Source organism: Choristoneura fumiferana, chromosome 17 (genome assembly GCF_025370935.1).
Source record: "Choristoneura fumiferana chromosome 17, NRCan_CFum_1, whole genome shotgun sequence".
In the NCBI taxonomy this organism is placed as follows: Eukaryota; Metazoa; Arthropoda; class Insecta; order Lepidoptera; family Tortricidae; genus Choristoneura; species Choristoneura fumiferana.
Window position 1 is genome coordinate 18,827,938 of NC_133488.1, and position 16,558 is coordinate 18,844,495.

At 36.0% G+C, this 16,558-nt stretch overlaps 1 protein-coding gene across 7 annotated transcripts in view; it reads right to left on the reverse strand.

Moving 5' to 3' along the window:
• Not3 (CCR4-associated factor Not3) overlaps positions 1-10,500 on the reverse strand; it is a 35,063-nt gene extending 24,563 nt beyond the window's left edge. For 4 of the 7 annotated variants that reach the window (XM_074100938.1, XM_074100939.1, XM_074100940.1 and 1 more), the window contains exons 1-3: positions 10,387-10,500; positions 6,436-6,668; positions 1,571-1,726 (exon numbers count right to left, since the gene is read on the reverse strand). In XM_074100938.1, the coding sequence (XP_073957039.1) occupies positions 1,571-1,726; positions 6,436-6,668; positions 10,387-10,438 (441 nt within the window). In that variant the 5' untranslated portion in view covers positions 10,439-10,500. Of the gene's footprint in view, positions 1-1,570; positions 1,727-6,435; positions 6,669-7,057; positions 7,419-10,386 lie in introns of those variants that run through there. The other 3 variants (XM_074100944.1, XM_074100942.1, XM_074100943.1) reach the window with 2 other exon arrangements.
• Positions 10,501-16,558: the final 6,058 nt, after the last annotated feature.

The window sequence follows — 16,558 nt, forward strand, 5'->3', positions numbered from 1 at the left end:
ATCTGTGTTCGCATGTTATTTGAATAAAATTTTCTTACAATGTGTGGACACTATCAGGCTTTACTTAGACTATTATGTAACTAAACTACAAGTAAACAGATATCCGATCGAAAACAATGATGACTTACAAATAACAGAAAACAAAACAAGTTTTAAAGACACAGTGAAAAACAATAAGGACACGCGCATTAATCACAATACGCTTATCTGATAATCGAATATAGCAACAAAACAAACATCAGATAATTTGATAAACGTGCATCAATATTTACACGTACTATTGGCGCCATCAAGCCGCATTTAATAGATGCATCTTGAAAAATAAGGATTAACTACTAGGGATGGGCCGAAATTCGTTTTACATTCGGTTTAACCGAATTTCGGCAGCTTGAGCCAAACTTCGGCATTCGGCTGAAATTCGGTTTAAATGTCGAACGTCCGGCACTAGAAAAAAAGAACCTACTTGTACCATCAGCCAAATATGTGGTCTACCACCATAAAGTTGATAATCGTTTGCATGTCATAAAACAATAATGCCAATAGACGTGTCTGTCAACTTGAAAGTTCGATTTTAGCGACATCTTCATGATAGCAACTTGTTTAAAAATTGATAGACCACTTATTTGGATGATGGTACCTACTATTTCGACTGAAATTAATGTCTGTACCTATTCTTTTTACTCCTGCTTTTCCTTTCGGAGCAGATTAATACTTGTAGCTTTTGATCTAATAGTAGCAGTATTCTTAACTTTTATACCAGATTTGTTTACAGTTTTAGGTAGTTTTATTTCAGACATCTCATTGTTACAGAATTTTATATTATCCTTAAATCTTAGATCCCTAGTTATCTACCATACTATGCAGCAAATAAGATGCACAGTCTCTTCAAACAAAAAAGACTGCAAGCTTGACCCAAAGAACAACTTTCAGTGACATCCTGGATGAGCACAGTGAGAGCCTCATGAATTAAGGTAGTACCTACCGTGAGTCGAGGTTTCGGCGTACTTGTAATTATAAAACCAATTTTGTTACTACCAATGAGCTAAAGTTTCCGCCTCATGGCCCACTTTGGGCCCTGGACTGAGTCTAGGCCAACAGTAAATGCAGTGCTGGGCCGACATGTAGTAATCTATGGCCAGTTATTGGGACGTGGATTGTTGTGTTTATTGTACATTGTTTGTTTTTATTTTTTTATTTTGTTATACCTATTTTGTTTTCTTTTTTTGAATTGTCGCCTTCCATGAAGTCGCCAAGCGGTCACAGCGGAGAACCGGCGGCGTTGGTCTACACAGCCAACACTATGCTGTGCTGGGATCGCTTCGCAATTTCGCAAATACTTGCTTTTGTCCATATTTTTATTTCCTCTAACAATACAATACAACTAAGCTATCTAACTTGTATAAAAAAATTGCGAATAAATAATACTTATTCATATTCTAAATATTTTTCTAAACTCATTGATTTTCATCAAATTTATGATTTCCGCAACCAAAGAGAATTTGACCATGTATGTGATTGGCTATAGAATTTCACTGTGTGGTTTTAAATGATAAAAAATAGGCCACCATACCTGTAAATTAAGCGCATCGATAGACTGTACGAGCCACGCGGACATCTCCTCACGCTCTTTCTGAGCGGGATCGAGCTTCTGCGCCGCACCCAGACCTTCCTTCGAATACGCCTTCGTCTTTGTCTCGCGCTCCACCACTTTGAACCTTTCCATTTGCTGGAAACAGATAGAAGACACAATGTCAGTGTTGTTTTAGATTATTACAGTCAAACAAATTGTCATGTTCAGAGACTTGTGCACATTTGTTAAAGCTATAGTTCGATGTTTTAATATTTCCCTCTATAATTAAATAAAACAATAATAAAAAACATAAAAAAGTGTACACAGTGTCATCTGATAATTATTTAATTGGAAATAATGATGTTACATAAAAGAATAATACTATAATTAACTCTTGGTGAAATAAACAGTAAAACAATAATTTTATAACTCCATCTTCATAAGCTTCTCTTTCATATTACTAACCCAATTAACCAAATGTAACATCATTATTTTGCTAGATGTTCTTCCCAACACTCAAAACTATCTCCATACCAAATTTAATTTAAATTGGTTCAGCAATTTAAAGGTGAAGAGGTTACACACAGACACACTTTTGCATTTTTAATATTAGTATCAATTAGTACAGATAATCCAGTGGCCAGGGCTACCGGTTGCACACTATCTTTGTAATTAATATTATACCCTCACAGTTTAATCAATGAGAAAACAACATACATTATTTCAGTATAGTGTAGCTTTTGATTAGAAGAATTTTTAGATTTGATTCAGTAGTTCCAACCTCTGCATAATATAAACAAACAAAGTTTGTATTTTTTATATTTAGTATAATGAGGGCGATTATAGATTGTAACACACAAACATCACGTCTGTATTCCCAAATGGGGTAGGAAGAGCACACAAACCATTACCGCTTCAGAGCCACTTTTAGCAATCCTACTAATATTATAAATGCGAGTTTGTGAGTGAGTATGTTTGTTACTCCTTCACGCTAAAACTGCTGGATGGATTTGGATGAAATTTGGTATGTAGATAAGCTGGACATCTGGAATAAAACATAGGCTACTTTTTATTCCGATATTCCCACGGGATAGGGATAAAATCTCGAAATAACAACCGCTGGGCTTAAGAGTCATGAAATTTGACATGATTGATTTTAATGTAACATCGAAAATTTAATTTTTGAAGAAATTTTAAAAATCCTGAAATTTCAATTTAGCTGCTGGATCCAATGATTAACGAGTGCGAACCCGCGGGTAAACACTAGTTTTAGATATTTTATGTATACTGGTACAAATAAGTCATATATGTGATCCCACTAGCTTTAAAGCAGTAGGAGTGGGGTACTTTGTGCAAATTCATAAGCTTACAGGGTATTGAGTCTTTGAATCTTTGGTAAATGTGAAAGTTTGTTTGTCAAATAGAAACTGTATGTACACACGGCGGGCCATTTTGTATTCAAAACATGGCTTTTGTTAAGAGTTATATAAAACTCAAGTTGTGCAAACATTTGGCTGTTACTAACTCGGTATAAATTTCAAGGGGAAGTTTTAGGGTTTCTCACAAACAAGTTATGTAGGTTTAACCAACTGCGGCCCAAGTCAAATTTTTGTTTTATAAACATCAACTTTAAGTCACTTGTGAGTTTGATGTGAAATTGCAACAAGTTCTATATAAATAAAGGATGCTGGACAGTAGGAGGTAAATGTAAATTTCACAAATCAAACCCCTGTTTCATAAGCATACCCCGGGGACCCTCGGGGCACGAATGATTTGCTAAAGAGTAGACATTAATAGATAGGGTTATTCTGAGAAAACATCATATTATGCCTAATGAATAATTACCTCACTGTGAATTGTAAACTATACTAGTACTTAAGGTTTAGTAACAAGGCTTATTATGAGATAATAATAAAAAAACGTTAATTAATTACCTGCAGTTAATTTAGTAGTTGATATGATTTTCGAAATAAATTATTAATATCTTTTCTACATTTGGAAAGTTAAGCAGCGGCGTCTTGCTGTAAATATCCATTTTAACCCACTGAATGATCTTTCTACGTCGGCAGTTGTAATAGGTGCATATTTAAATTTCTTGGACAAATCAAAATTGTTGCATGATGTGTTTGCGATCGCAGTTTTACTTCATTGCCTTGTAACAATCCGTTCATGATGTTTAGTGTGCTATAGCCAAAAGTCTTATTTAAAACCAACTTCAATTTATTAAAAATTTCCATACTCAACTTTAATTTGGAAATATCTCGATTAATTTTATGAACGTTAACTACCGCTCGCTGATAGACAGGCTTGAACCCTGTAGCTTTTTAATAGCATTAATTATTCATTAGGTAGAAACCAGCTAGAGTGCACTGTTTTTTAACTCAATACCTATTCTTTGGCTAAAGTCAATCATCCGTGCCCCAAAAGTCCCGGGGTACGCAAGAACACAAAATCATTATTTTTACTAAAACATTTATTAGTTCATTTGTCAAACAAAGCTTGTTTACACCTTATAGTGCTGATTTGCTGGAACATTTTGTAATATTGTATAATAATTTGTGGTGTTCAATATGAAGATCATTTACAAGTATTTGTTGTTCATATAAAAATGCATGGGAATGAAGGAAATATATACAGAATCTACAATTATATAAAAGAATAACTTTTAAGTCAATCTGACTGATTTTAATTAATAGGTAAATTAATTATTAAGTTCTTTGCTACTTATACTTTTGGCTGCATTTGATAATGTTTATGATTTAAAGTTAACTAGTATACCTACCTACTTATTTATTCTGAGTAAATGCAATTATGAGTATGATTTTGAGATTTATGTCCTGTTTCAAATAATCTTAATAAATTATGTAATTTAACTACCTTTTGCCAAGCCACTCATTATGCAAGTGGGCTTAGTTTACAAAGCACATGGATGAAATGTTTCATGTCCAACATTTGTAGTTGTCTATCTTCTTCATGAAAGTTAATGAATGACTGTAGTCCACAAACCACTTAGACATATGCAAGCAATTATATTTCTTAATTGGGGTGGCCAGATGGCCCATTGCATTAGTGCATTCAACAGCACCATGCCCTGAGAAGTCTTGGCAAATGGGTAACCCTAATTATACAATTTGTTTTACCCTGCATTGTGATAGATTGATGTCACACACAACCTTAACTATTGATATAAAGACAGATGAATGCCCGTGGCGTAGCTAGGTGGACAGGGGCCCCAGTGCATAGAGAAAGAATTCGGCTCTCACCCCCCTCGTTCCACATACATAGCTTGAACTTATATTGGCCTTCAAAATTATAGATAAGAATAGGATACGGTGAGTTGAACTTATCCGTAGTAGGCTCGAGGCTCGAGCCTGTTCACATGATCTTTTTTCCTCTCTTTTTCTTTTATGCTCCTGTCTTGTCAAAGCTTAGGTTAGAGGGTCCCCTGAGCTACGGGGCCCTGGTGCACTGCATCACCTGGCCCTACAATAGCTATGCCACTGATTAATGCCTAGCTTAAACTTTTGGATCTGAAAATCTGAAATCTTGCAAATTTATGGTGTAGATGTGATAAAGATGGATTTTCTACAGGCAAGGGTATCCTTCAACATGAATGCACAATAGTCTTTAACTATTAAAAAAGCAAAATATATAATATATAATAAAAGTCCAGATTTAATGAGAAGCTTACAAAAGGGCAAACATTTAAAACTGCGCTTACTAAATACCTTGTAGATAAATCCTACTACACTTGACAGGAATTTTTAGAGGATAAGTACTAGCCAGCACTATAAGAAAGTATGCAATTAATAATAATATCTTGTGTTTTACTAAAATTATTATGTTGACTATGTTTACTAAGCTAAGTTTAAGTCAGGAGCACATATCCATATCTGTGCTCATAAGTTTAAGGTTAATTTAATAATAACATTATTGCAGTGCCCTCACAGGGTGTGATTCAGTATTTTGTATTGTTTCAAAGCAAGTAAATGAGTTTGAGTTTGAAGCATTATCCATGAAATTATATATGTACATTAATAAATGTTTTCAAAAATGCAATTAATAAGTCATTTTGAGTGAATGCAGTTAACAAGAAATAATCTACCTTCCAAGTACAAATTAATTACAATTACTCAATATTTCTTACTAAAGATGAATATTTCTAATTATGATTCAGTAATCCACCAGTGTTTTTGTGTAATCAGTGCCAAGATCCCGCTAGGGGAGTTTTCTGTTCGTAGGCAGTTTTCGCTACAAAGCGGAAAAATGCTGCTACACGCTATGAGCGTTAATAAAGAATATTTTGCAATATGACATTTCACCTAGTGGAGTATTTACATGATTATACCATTGTCAAAGATTTGGGTAAACAAGTCAGTCACATGTAAATGTGTTGTTTATGCTTCATTCAAATTAAAGTATATCTGTGTCAAATGGAAGCAGTTGGCATGGTTCATTACATGCAGATAAACAAGTTATGAAATATGAAGACAATTCTCAGTGTAATAAACTGAATGCTCTTATTTCATAATTTACATGGTTACTTGTAGCGATATTGGGACAAAGGTAAATTTACATTTAAATTCACGTCAAATAAGAATTTTAATGGCTTAATTTGTAATTAACTAATATGATTTTTTTTGGTAAACCTTTAGAAGGTATTTAACAATATTTAAAAGTTAACCTACAGGTAGGTCTGATAATGTAAAAACATAACCTCAAATAGTAATGATAGACAGTATGCCGAATGTTTACCCTTATGAAAATCTACCTCCATTACAAACGAAAAGTCATAAATACTCACTTTACTATGAATGTCTGTCATGATATTATGCTGGTCTGTATACTAAACTGAAAGTACTCACCGTTTCTATTAGTTTCCTATATTCTAAAAGTGTACTCTTATCCTTAATCTCCCCAGAGGCGATCCAAGACTTGATTTGATCTCGTAACCTCTGGAGTTTCTTAATTTCCTTTTTGAGATCGGCCTCATACTTTTCCTTCTGGTTACTGTTAGTGGCATTATGGACCTTCTGCCAGATGTCTTCAAACGTTTCCACCCCTTCCGTTACTTTTTTTAAACACCTGTCTATTTCACCTGCAAACAAATGTCGTATTAGCATACGAAAAGCTAAACCAGTTAGCTTGTTATGAAATAAAAACAACACCATGTTTCAACTACAAATATGGTATCAGGTTTGTTTGTATCGACATAAATACAATACTTTCGAACCCACTCTTGTATTTCAATACAAGATATCGAAATTTATACAGTATACAATCAGGATTGCGGTTGCTACCTGTCAAGGAGAACTCCTGAAAGTTCTAATAGGAAACATACTCAAAATATTAGTTACAATATGCTTGCCGCCGTACTGCTGGCCTGTCGGCCGCCAGGATGGCAGAAGAGTCGTCAATCTGACAATAATGCTCTAGAACACGTACATCGGTTGGGGTCAATCTCTAACCTGATAACATGACATTTACCTTGTAATTTCCTTGTCGCAGCCATAGCTATTTACACATGTGGACGAACGTTTCGTACATATCCTAAACATACAAACTATTTACAACAAAATGCACAAAAATTATTGATAAACAGACAAACTACACATCTGAAGCTTTGTTCGATTCCAAGATGGCTACCGTACACCGCTCGAACTGTACAACAATAGTGACTGAACGCATCCAGGCTGACCACCACTGGATGATCACAGCCTCGCGCCAGGGATGGTAATTAGCACGAAGCTTTCATAAATAATATGAATGGTTTGTCACTATTATATCAACAAACTTCAAATTTTCCACAAAATGATTTTATGTAGGTACGTCGCGTAGACCATCAAGTGCGCAGGCGCTAAATAATAGAGTAAAGCATAGACAATTTGGATAATAATTTCTGAAAATCTCACCATTTTACTGAAATTTTATTTATTGGGTATAGCTAAAACAGAAACAGGTAAAACATTCAGGAAAATATTTTGTATTTTATATTTTTTTTATATTTATGTTTCTAAACGAATTAAAACCACTGCTTCATATTTTACTACTATTATGTTTTTTAGTAATGTCAAATTTGTCTATGGTAAACGTCAAGTCAATGTCACAAAAGTGCAATTAGTTTTTGTTAGATGGCGCTGTTTTATATTTTCAAAACCTTATCAAAACATAGAATGAATCTCTAGTTGGCGCTAAAAAGCAAGTTTTACAGTCATGTTACCTTCAATGAGGAAATGATTTCCATGATTTTTACGCCAAGTGCTATGCGACTGTGCAAGGGACTGCACCAAAATTATTGCAAAGTAGGTTTGGTATAAAGTTCGAATTAACAATCACTGTCTCTATAGTACTAATACACTTTGATAATCACCCTCACCCTGTTATAGTAATGTCGGGAAAGCGTTCAGAAAGATCTCTCTACAGGCAGGTGTTATGCCTAGGAATCGAAGTTTTTAGGAAGAGCGCGGAAGTTGTACACCTATAATCATGCATCAGCAGAATTAAGAAATATAGTTAAGATTTAGTTTCTATATTTACTCACTAGATGGCGCTAGAAGTAGCTACAGTAACAGCGCAGTATCTTATTTTTCCAATTTACAGTTTAATTTTAACGCGATTGAACTGTTTTGTGATGAATCATAAAATATGATGTATGTAAAAATGTCAAAAGATGACTGAAAATAGGGACACTTTTTGCTGTGTAAGTACCTCGAAATTCTGAGTAAAAAAAACCTTAATTTACCAAATAGGTACTAAAACAAATTTAGGACAACTTAAAAGGAAATGCCAAAATAAAAATGTGTTGACATATTTTTTTTACTAATATTGTGGATCTGTTATTCTAAAGACTTCTGTTGATCTGTTATTCAATGAGTGTGTCGAGTCGACGTCGACTATGAGTGCGACCGAAGTAGGTACATTGTTTGTGCGAATTCTGGGAATATTGCATTAATAAACCCGTACCTACATAAAGTACACAAAGCTATAAACAATAGGTGTTATTCAGTAAAGGAGCTTTCGGCACTAAAACTCCCATAAAGGCCTACGGCTGTTTACTCATTTCATAGCCATTTTATTGCCTCCACGACAATAAATTTGATGAAATGGCGAATAAACAAAATACTCAAACAGACTATATAATCTTTGTGACTTTATAATGAAGTATAATTTAATTTATGACTTCAGTTATCTTTAAATACATACTTACTTACCTCACATTACTGATGTGCCAAAGGAAACTTTCCGAAATTGCAGAATTTTCCATATAGGAAAATTTCGGAAACTTCTCACAATTTTGTATGAAGATTGAAACTTTTCGTTTCTTTAATTTAAATTTCCTATATTTCTTGTGAAAATTTCCAGAAATTTCCGAGAATTTTTTCAACTTTTTGGAAACATTCTGCATCTTGCATATCTGTACCTCACATACATGTACCCAATATGATTGTTGCCACTGAATTTTTATTGTAGAAACCACTTCTGTTTTGTATTTGTTTTTTCAGTGGCATGTAGTGACATCTAGCGGTGAATAGCCAAACTTGAGCGATACTTGTAATTTTTCGTTTTTTTTTTATTACGAATGACAAGTTACGTTGTTTTTTTACTACCTTTTAATGGAACTGTGGCCATGGCCATTGGTGCTCGCTTTTTATTCTTCTCTAATTTATGGAGTCATCCAGCATGATCTAGATCATTTTAGTTGAACCTAAATCATCTTCGGAGTAATGTATTTACAGTCGCACTATTCGATTTTGGAGTCACTGATCAACTCTGGTGTATGATTCGGTTAGTTCGAAATAGTACTTACCTAAATAAAATAATATGCAACTTTCTGTCAATGTCTAGGCGTTTTAACACGGCAATGAGAATAATGCTTTCAAACAAAAAGATAATCAGAACCACGGTATCAGAACGCGCGCCATCCGTAAAAGCTCTCGATTGTAGGTAGGTAGGTAGCACCAAAATATTCAATCTTTTTTTTCACACCTCTCCTTCAGAAAAGTAACTTTTCCTTCCTGACGAGAGGGAGCGAAGTGCAACTTTTCTGTTCAAGGCTTTTCTAAGTGTTTTATTGCAAATGCGGTTTTTTTAAGTTGATAATTGTAAAGCCACACAATTTTCTATGCTGGTTGATCTTTAATAATATTTAGAATTTATTTTTTCAAGTTTCTTAATGCTCGGTGTGTAAAGTTGTATGAGCCTGGATTTGCGGTATCAATCGTTTATCCACCATTACCTCTCATAATTTATTATTATTATTATCTAGCTTGGACGATGTCCCACTGCTGGGCAAAGGTCTCCCCATGTCCTCCATTCCTGCCGATTTAAAGCAGCCTGAGGCCAGTCGTCTAGAAATACATTCAGGTCGTCCCGCCATCTCCGTCTGGGCTTACCCCGCCGTCGCTATCCTTCTTGTGGCACCCACTCTGTGGCATTTTTAGCCCACCGCAGAGGATGCATTCGGCTGACATGGCCGGCCCGATTAACCGGCTCAAAGTATGAAAAAGTCGACTTTGTCTATCGTAGGACAGTTTTGCCAAAGTGTAGTTTAAAACATTTTGAAAATTAAATTATGAGACTGGGCCGGCAATGTCAGTCGAATGCATCCACTGCGGAAACAACTTTAATCTTTTGCCAGTACCTACCACTCATTGAACCTTAGCGGACAGCATGTCACTGGTTGAGTATATACATAGACAGCTGGAGGGTTTAAATCAGGAAGATTGGAGTCCACCGCTGAACCGCCCAATAGGATACTAACAACATACACAATGAATTTGCTCATTATACTCGTAGCCTACGTTACACCCACTTACCACGATCATCTGCCTTCTCTTCCTGAGGATTGCTTTCGGTTCCAGCAGCCATGGTAAATAATAAACAAACGATATAAATTGGTAAATTAATTGATGATTGATCTTCGTGTTTGACAGTACGGGTAAACGGAACTACCCGCTTTGGCGAGTGGGGGTGAAAATGTGGGTATGCGCCGGTAGGTACGGGTGCATTCAAGATTATAGCACTTGTACTATTACTTATTCTGTGATTATAGTTAAGCTAGCTTTTGCCCGCGGCTTCGCCCGCGTGGTATTCGCTTATCGCGCGCTGTTCCCTCGAGAACTGTGCATTTTTCCGGGATAAAAAGTAGCCTATTGTCACGCTCTGGCCCATAAACTATCCCTATGCCAACAATCAAAGACGGACAAACATACACACAAACACACACACTTTCGCATTTATAATATTAGTATGGATGGATTAGGTCGTGCACAAGTCGATTAAGCCGTATTAACATTTATTTGTCGTGTTGTGTCGTGACGCATCAGAAGTATCGGTTTCATACATTTTATTAATCGACTTCAAAAAAGGAGGAGGTTCTATGTTCCAATGTTTGTATTTTTATATATGCTTTGATACGCCGATTTTGTAATTTTTCAAGTAGGTAGTTCCAAAGATTTATTTTTGAAAAATCGGCCATCATTCATCAGTCTAGCAACCGTAATGTTGTTCCCACTTCATTCATTATCTCGGGTTGTTGGTTTTGCCCACACTTTGCCCATAAATACTTCACACGTGACCAAAATTCGAACTGATCTCAAATTGAATAAATATTTATTAGTTACTACCTCAATATTTCACGAGTAAATATTTACTTCGAGCGATTGGCTGAGCCGTCATCGTCCCAAATTGTATTTGGCCTCATACTTAAACATGTAGTGGGATGTAGGCGGGTAGGTACCATACCAACAGCCAAATAAGTGGTATAGACCATTTTTCAAACAAGTTTCCTAATCAAACTTTCCTATCAAATAAATATGTCGCTAAAGTCGAACTTTCAAGTTGACAGACACGTCTATTGGCATTATTTTTTTATAACATGCAAACGATTAGTAACTTTAGGGTGGTAGACCACATATTTGGCTGATGTTACCTCTATTTTAAGAGCCCAAATAAGTTGAATATCAACGATGAATGAATTATACATACTGAACTTACAGTCAAGTGTAAAAACATGAACTTATTCAAAGTTTCAAAAATAAGTACCACAGAATCTTATTCCGACGAAATAAGGCCGTAGTAACATATTTTTGAGTGTATGTACCATCAGCCAAATATGTGGTCTACCATCCTAAAGCTGATAATCGTTTGCATGCCATAAAACAATAATAAAAATAGACGTTATCTGTCAACTTGAAAGTTCGACTTTAGCGACGTATTCATTTGATAGGAACTTGTTTAAAAATTGGTAGACTACTTATTTGGCTGATGGTACATACATATACAGTTTCAAAAACACTTGGACTTGGGTGTTTCTAAGTACGAAAAGTTTATGAATAAACATGTACCTAAATGTTTTTGTTTAACTAATTAAATGTTTGTCAAAACGAAACTTAATTTTGAACCGTTTGTTGACAGTTAACTCCAGGGTCCGCATCTAGCTACATATGTAGCCGTTCCCGGTAAAGATAATTTACGTCGCCCTTTACATACCTACATTTATATTAAACACTAACGGTGGATGGCTAATGGCTAGGTTGGAAGATAGAAAATAAGTCAAATTTGCCGCTCTTTGCGCCCGGCGCTTGCTGTTCATACTGGGTTCGACTGTGCTTAACGTCCACGATTGGTGCCGTCACCCTAAGACTTGTAATTGTCTTTCCGAAATTGCACTACGACCGGATAATTCAAATCCTCGTATAATCGCATAAGGGTTTGAATTATTAGACCGTGCATTGCATGTTACGGGGTCGTACACTAACCCGATCGTTCGTAAAGTTCAGTACTTTGGTTCAGTATCACCATATTTTCGCCTCTTCAGACCTTGACGGCACATTGAGACATTTATCTGTCAGTAGCCAGTTAACGCACGGCAGCACTGAACCCACGAAGGCCTGCTAGATCAAATATTGTGTTTAACACATTGCCGTCGTGACTACGCCTTTAGCCGCGTTATGCGGTACGTTGTTATTTGCACACTATTTTTAATATGTTGAAATTGCTAGAACGAAACATCGAAATACTCAATATTCAATACTGTATTGCTTTTCCACCGGTTTTCCACAATGTATGTTTATAAAGGTGTAACAAATGTGATCATCATGGACCCTGTTGGACGCAGCAATATTTATACAAGAGGGCAATTTTAAATGTTCGACAGTGCTATGTTTCGTGTGTATATGGTTGTACTAGCTTTCACCCGCTTTGCTCCCGGGCTTCGCTGCGAGGAACTGATTTTTGTATTTTCGATACCTAGCTCTTATTGGAAACTCGCACTTTAGGCTGTTTCCCCCAGAGATGTGCGAGGATGTGGTGCGAGGAATAATTGTTTTGCATTTAGAAACGTTTAATTTACCGATCCTCGCACAACACATCTCTGGTGGAAATCCCCCTCTAAAATCTAAACCGGTGGGTGGAAAATTTTTAAAAATTCAGGATGGTAGTAAGTAGGTGTATCAAACTTTCAAGGAAAACTATAACGGCTAAGTTTGCTTGGAAATTATTAGTAGTTTTACTCTTAAATAGATTCTGTATAAAATACGAAATCCTTAGAAAAATATTACTTAATTTTTTCGTAATGGCTACGGAACCCTTATTTTGAGCGTATCCAACATGATCCTGGCTGGTTCTTTATAACCTTTTTCATGACACGACCCCTTTAATGTGAAGAAATATTTCGCGGCCCACACGTTTAAAAACACTGAAAAACTCATTCCTCGCACATCTCTGGTGGAAGTACAACCTAAATATTCTGTATCTATCTATTTTAACACTTCACAGTTTCTAGACATGCGGGCTTATATCTGTTTTCGCTATTAATTACCTAGTTTAATGTAATGACTGATCCACTTTCCTGTATGTACTTACCTATTTCAAAATCAAGACCGGTTCAATATTTTTCAGCAATGGATCCCGACTGTTGAACTTTGCAGGGCCGTATTTAGGGGAGGGTCACCGTTGCTGCAGCCCCGGGGCCTCCACAAAAGAGGGGCCCCCACCATAGTAACTTCAGTTTTTTTTTTTCAAATTCCGAAGAGAAAAAACTAGTAAACAACATTTTCTTTGATATTATTTTTCGCTGCTCTACCTTGACTTGACCTATAGTAGTTTGTATAAACCATAAACATAATTCATACTGTTCATTTTATTTGGAAAATAGTTGTGGTCCCCCCTCGTCTGTTGGCCCAAGGCCTCCAAACCTCTAAATCTCTTATCCGGCCCTGGAACTTTGTTACAATAGAGTTTTACATTTTACGACTTTGACGTAAGACGCCGGAGGGGTTCTAGACTACTTTAACTTTTTAATTTTGATTAAAAAAATGTTTATGGCAGTTTTGTGTTTTTTTTTTTAATTAATTTTAAGATTAATATAACTTAAGCTCTCGTCAGACGTATTGAAAAATAACTTTAACAAAACGGTTCAACTCACTATTATTTATATTGAGCCAGGAACGGTAGTATTACTAGTTACATAGTTTCGATCTTTTAGAAAGAACTTTCCAATGAAAATTTAGAAAGTTTTTTTTTTCATAGAAATTAGTCGGACTAAGTAATTTTATTTTAAAGATAACACTAAAGCCAATTTCATATCAAATTTAAATTGTATTTGTTAAATAAACGCATTTCCCTTTTGTTACCTGCAGAAGAGTGCCCTTATCGACGGCTGCATTTTCGCGCTGGATTGGGATTCCATTGGGCGAGAAATGCACCAGTCCTATGGTTATTGGTATAAAGAAATAAAAGAAAGAAAGAAATACATTTATTCACAATACAGCAATAGACAACACTACACAAGACACAACAATATTATTAAGTGCGACAGCATAGATAGGTAGTAAGATATGTGTCATTGCGGTTGTAAATCGGACACTGGCTCAGCATTATGCTGAATGAGGTATGGTAACTACTTATGTAGTTTAAAATATTTTTTTATTGATATCGAAAATACAAACTGAGACATCGATGCACAGAAAAACCAGAAAAAGAGACCAGCGCTGGGAATCGAACCCAGGTCCTCAGCAATCCGTGCTGCGTGCTATAACCCCTACACCACCGCTGGACAGGAATCTAGACACGAGTTTTTCCTATGCATACATATCTCAGGTTGCTTATTTCTACTACGCTACTTATGCAGCAGCACTAGCGACATCTATGTTCCGCTCATCGAGAGACGTCACACTCTTTCGGAACCAACCGCTCACCTAGACAAGAGATGTCGCTACTAAGCAATCAGATTATGATTGGTTTTTTGGAGTCTTTTTTGTATTTTTTATTTCAACTCCAAATTTGTTACTTTTACGGGTATCCCGTGAAACCATATCGAAAATACAAACTGAGACATGGATGCACAGAAAAACCAGAAAGAAAAAGAGACCAACGCTGGGAATCGAACCCAGGTCCTCAGCAATCCGTGCTGCGTGCGTGCGTTCTTATTGATATTTTCACGAATGTGATTCCTAAAGCCGACTTCTGTAGTAGAGTCTCTGAGGGAATTCTACCACCGCCATAGGTATTATAGGTATTCTCCGTCCTTCAGATAACATAGTATGTATAAATCTTTATGAGCCCGGCTGTGTTTGCCCGCGTCACGGCCACGGGCAATTAATCATGGTGTTTGGTTGTCCCGTGCCGTCATCAGCATTGATTCTCCATTACAGTGCAAACACGGGACACATTATATCAGTGTTACTTAATTAGTGTATTGCACTTTTGATTTATGCACGCCGTTAAGTGCCCTGCGGAGTTACGCGAGAGGGTATTGGAATTTGTATGCATGCAACACTTATTTATATTTGACAACTCGCAGACACCCCCCCCCCCATCCTTGACATTTCCATTGACATTTTATTTTGGCTGTTTGTTTGTTACCTATTCACGTTTTGTTACTAATTCGGTAAGTATACAGTTTGAGTCATGAGTCCCGGGGAAGAACATAGGATAGTTTTTATCCCGGAAAATTGCATAGTTCCCGCCCCGCGGGATAGCGATAGACGAATTTTAAGCAGACAGATTTGTACAATTTCGCTTCAGCCTTCGCTTCGCCTCAGCTTCGCTTCGCCGCTTCAGATGTCAAATATTTCAGAGAACATACATCATATCATAATATCACATTTTGCACATCACTCGCCTATCGCTTATATTCTCCACGCCATCGCCAACTTATCGTGTCCGTTAATCAGTTGTAAATACTTAAACAAATGCAATGGAATTTTCCTATAATTTAATTGTCAGATAACTAATCGGTCGTCGGTGAAAAACAGAAATAGCGCCGTCCAAAATAGATTAAAAATGAAATGACAATGACATGTAGACACGATAGAGTGCAGTTAGGAGAATTAAGTAAGTACTTCATTGTTTTTATTAAGTTCTTTAGGGAGCAAATTAATCGTTGTTTCATTTTCTTTATTGTTTTTCTATAAGCGGTAAGGAAGGTAACACATGTAAATGGTCAAGTGCGAGTCGGACTCGCGGATCTAGGGCTCCGTACTTATCCAACAACATAACTATATTCCAGTTCATAAACTGGGAAAGCACACAATTCAATTAATTCAGACAAAATCCATAAGATTAGCACGTAAACCGGGGTATCTTTAGGAAATTTTAGGGCTATTTTGATGGTTATAAAAACGCAAATATTCATAGCTCGAATTAGCAAATGAAGTAAAAAGTTAGGTAGGTAATTTATGAAGGTAGTTATTTCACTGCCACATATGGTCTAAAAAAATAAGGAAATGGCGTAAAAACTGCATTTTAAAGTAACCCCGTTTTACGTAACAACAACTTATGAGCTATATAGTGTGTTGATAAGTATTTAACCTTCAATACCGCTTTCTATTTTTGCAGCAGCGAAGTAAAAATATTGTAGAGTTTATCCCTAGCCTAGTATGTAAGCAGGTAGGTATACGTGTTCCTTTTGATTGTGTTAACTTTAAGAGAACATTCAAGAGGTTAAATGAATTTAATTTCTCCAAGGTCTAAATCAAGAATTAA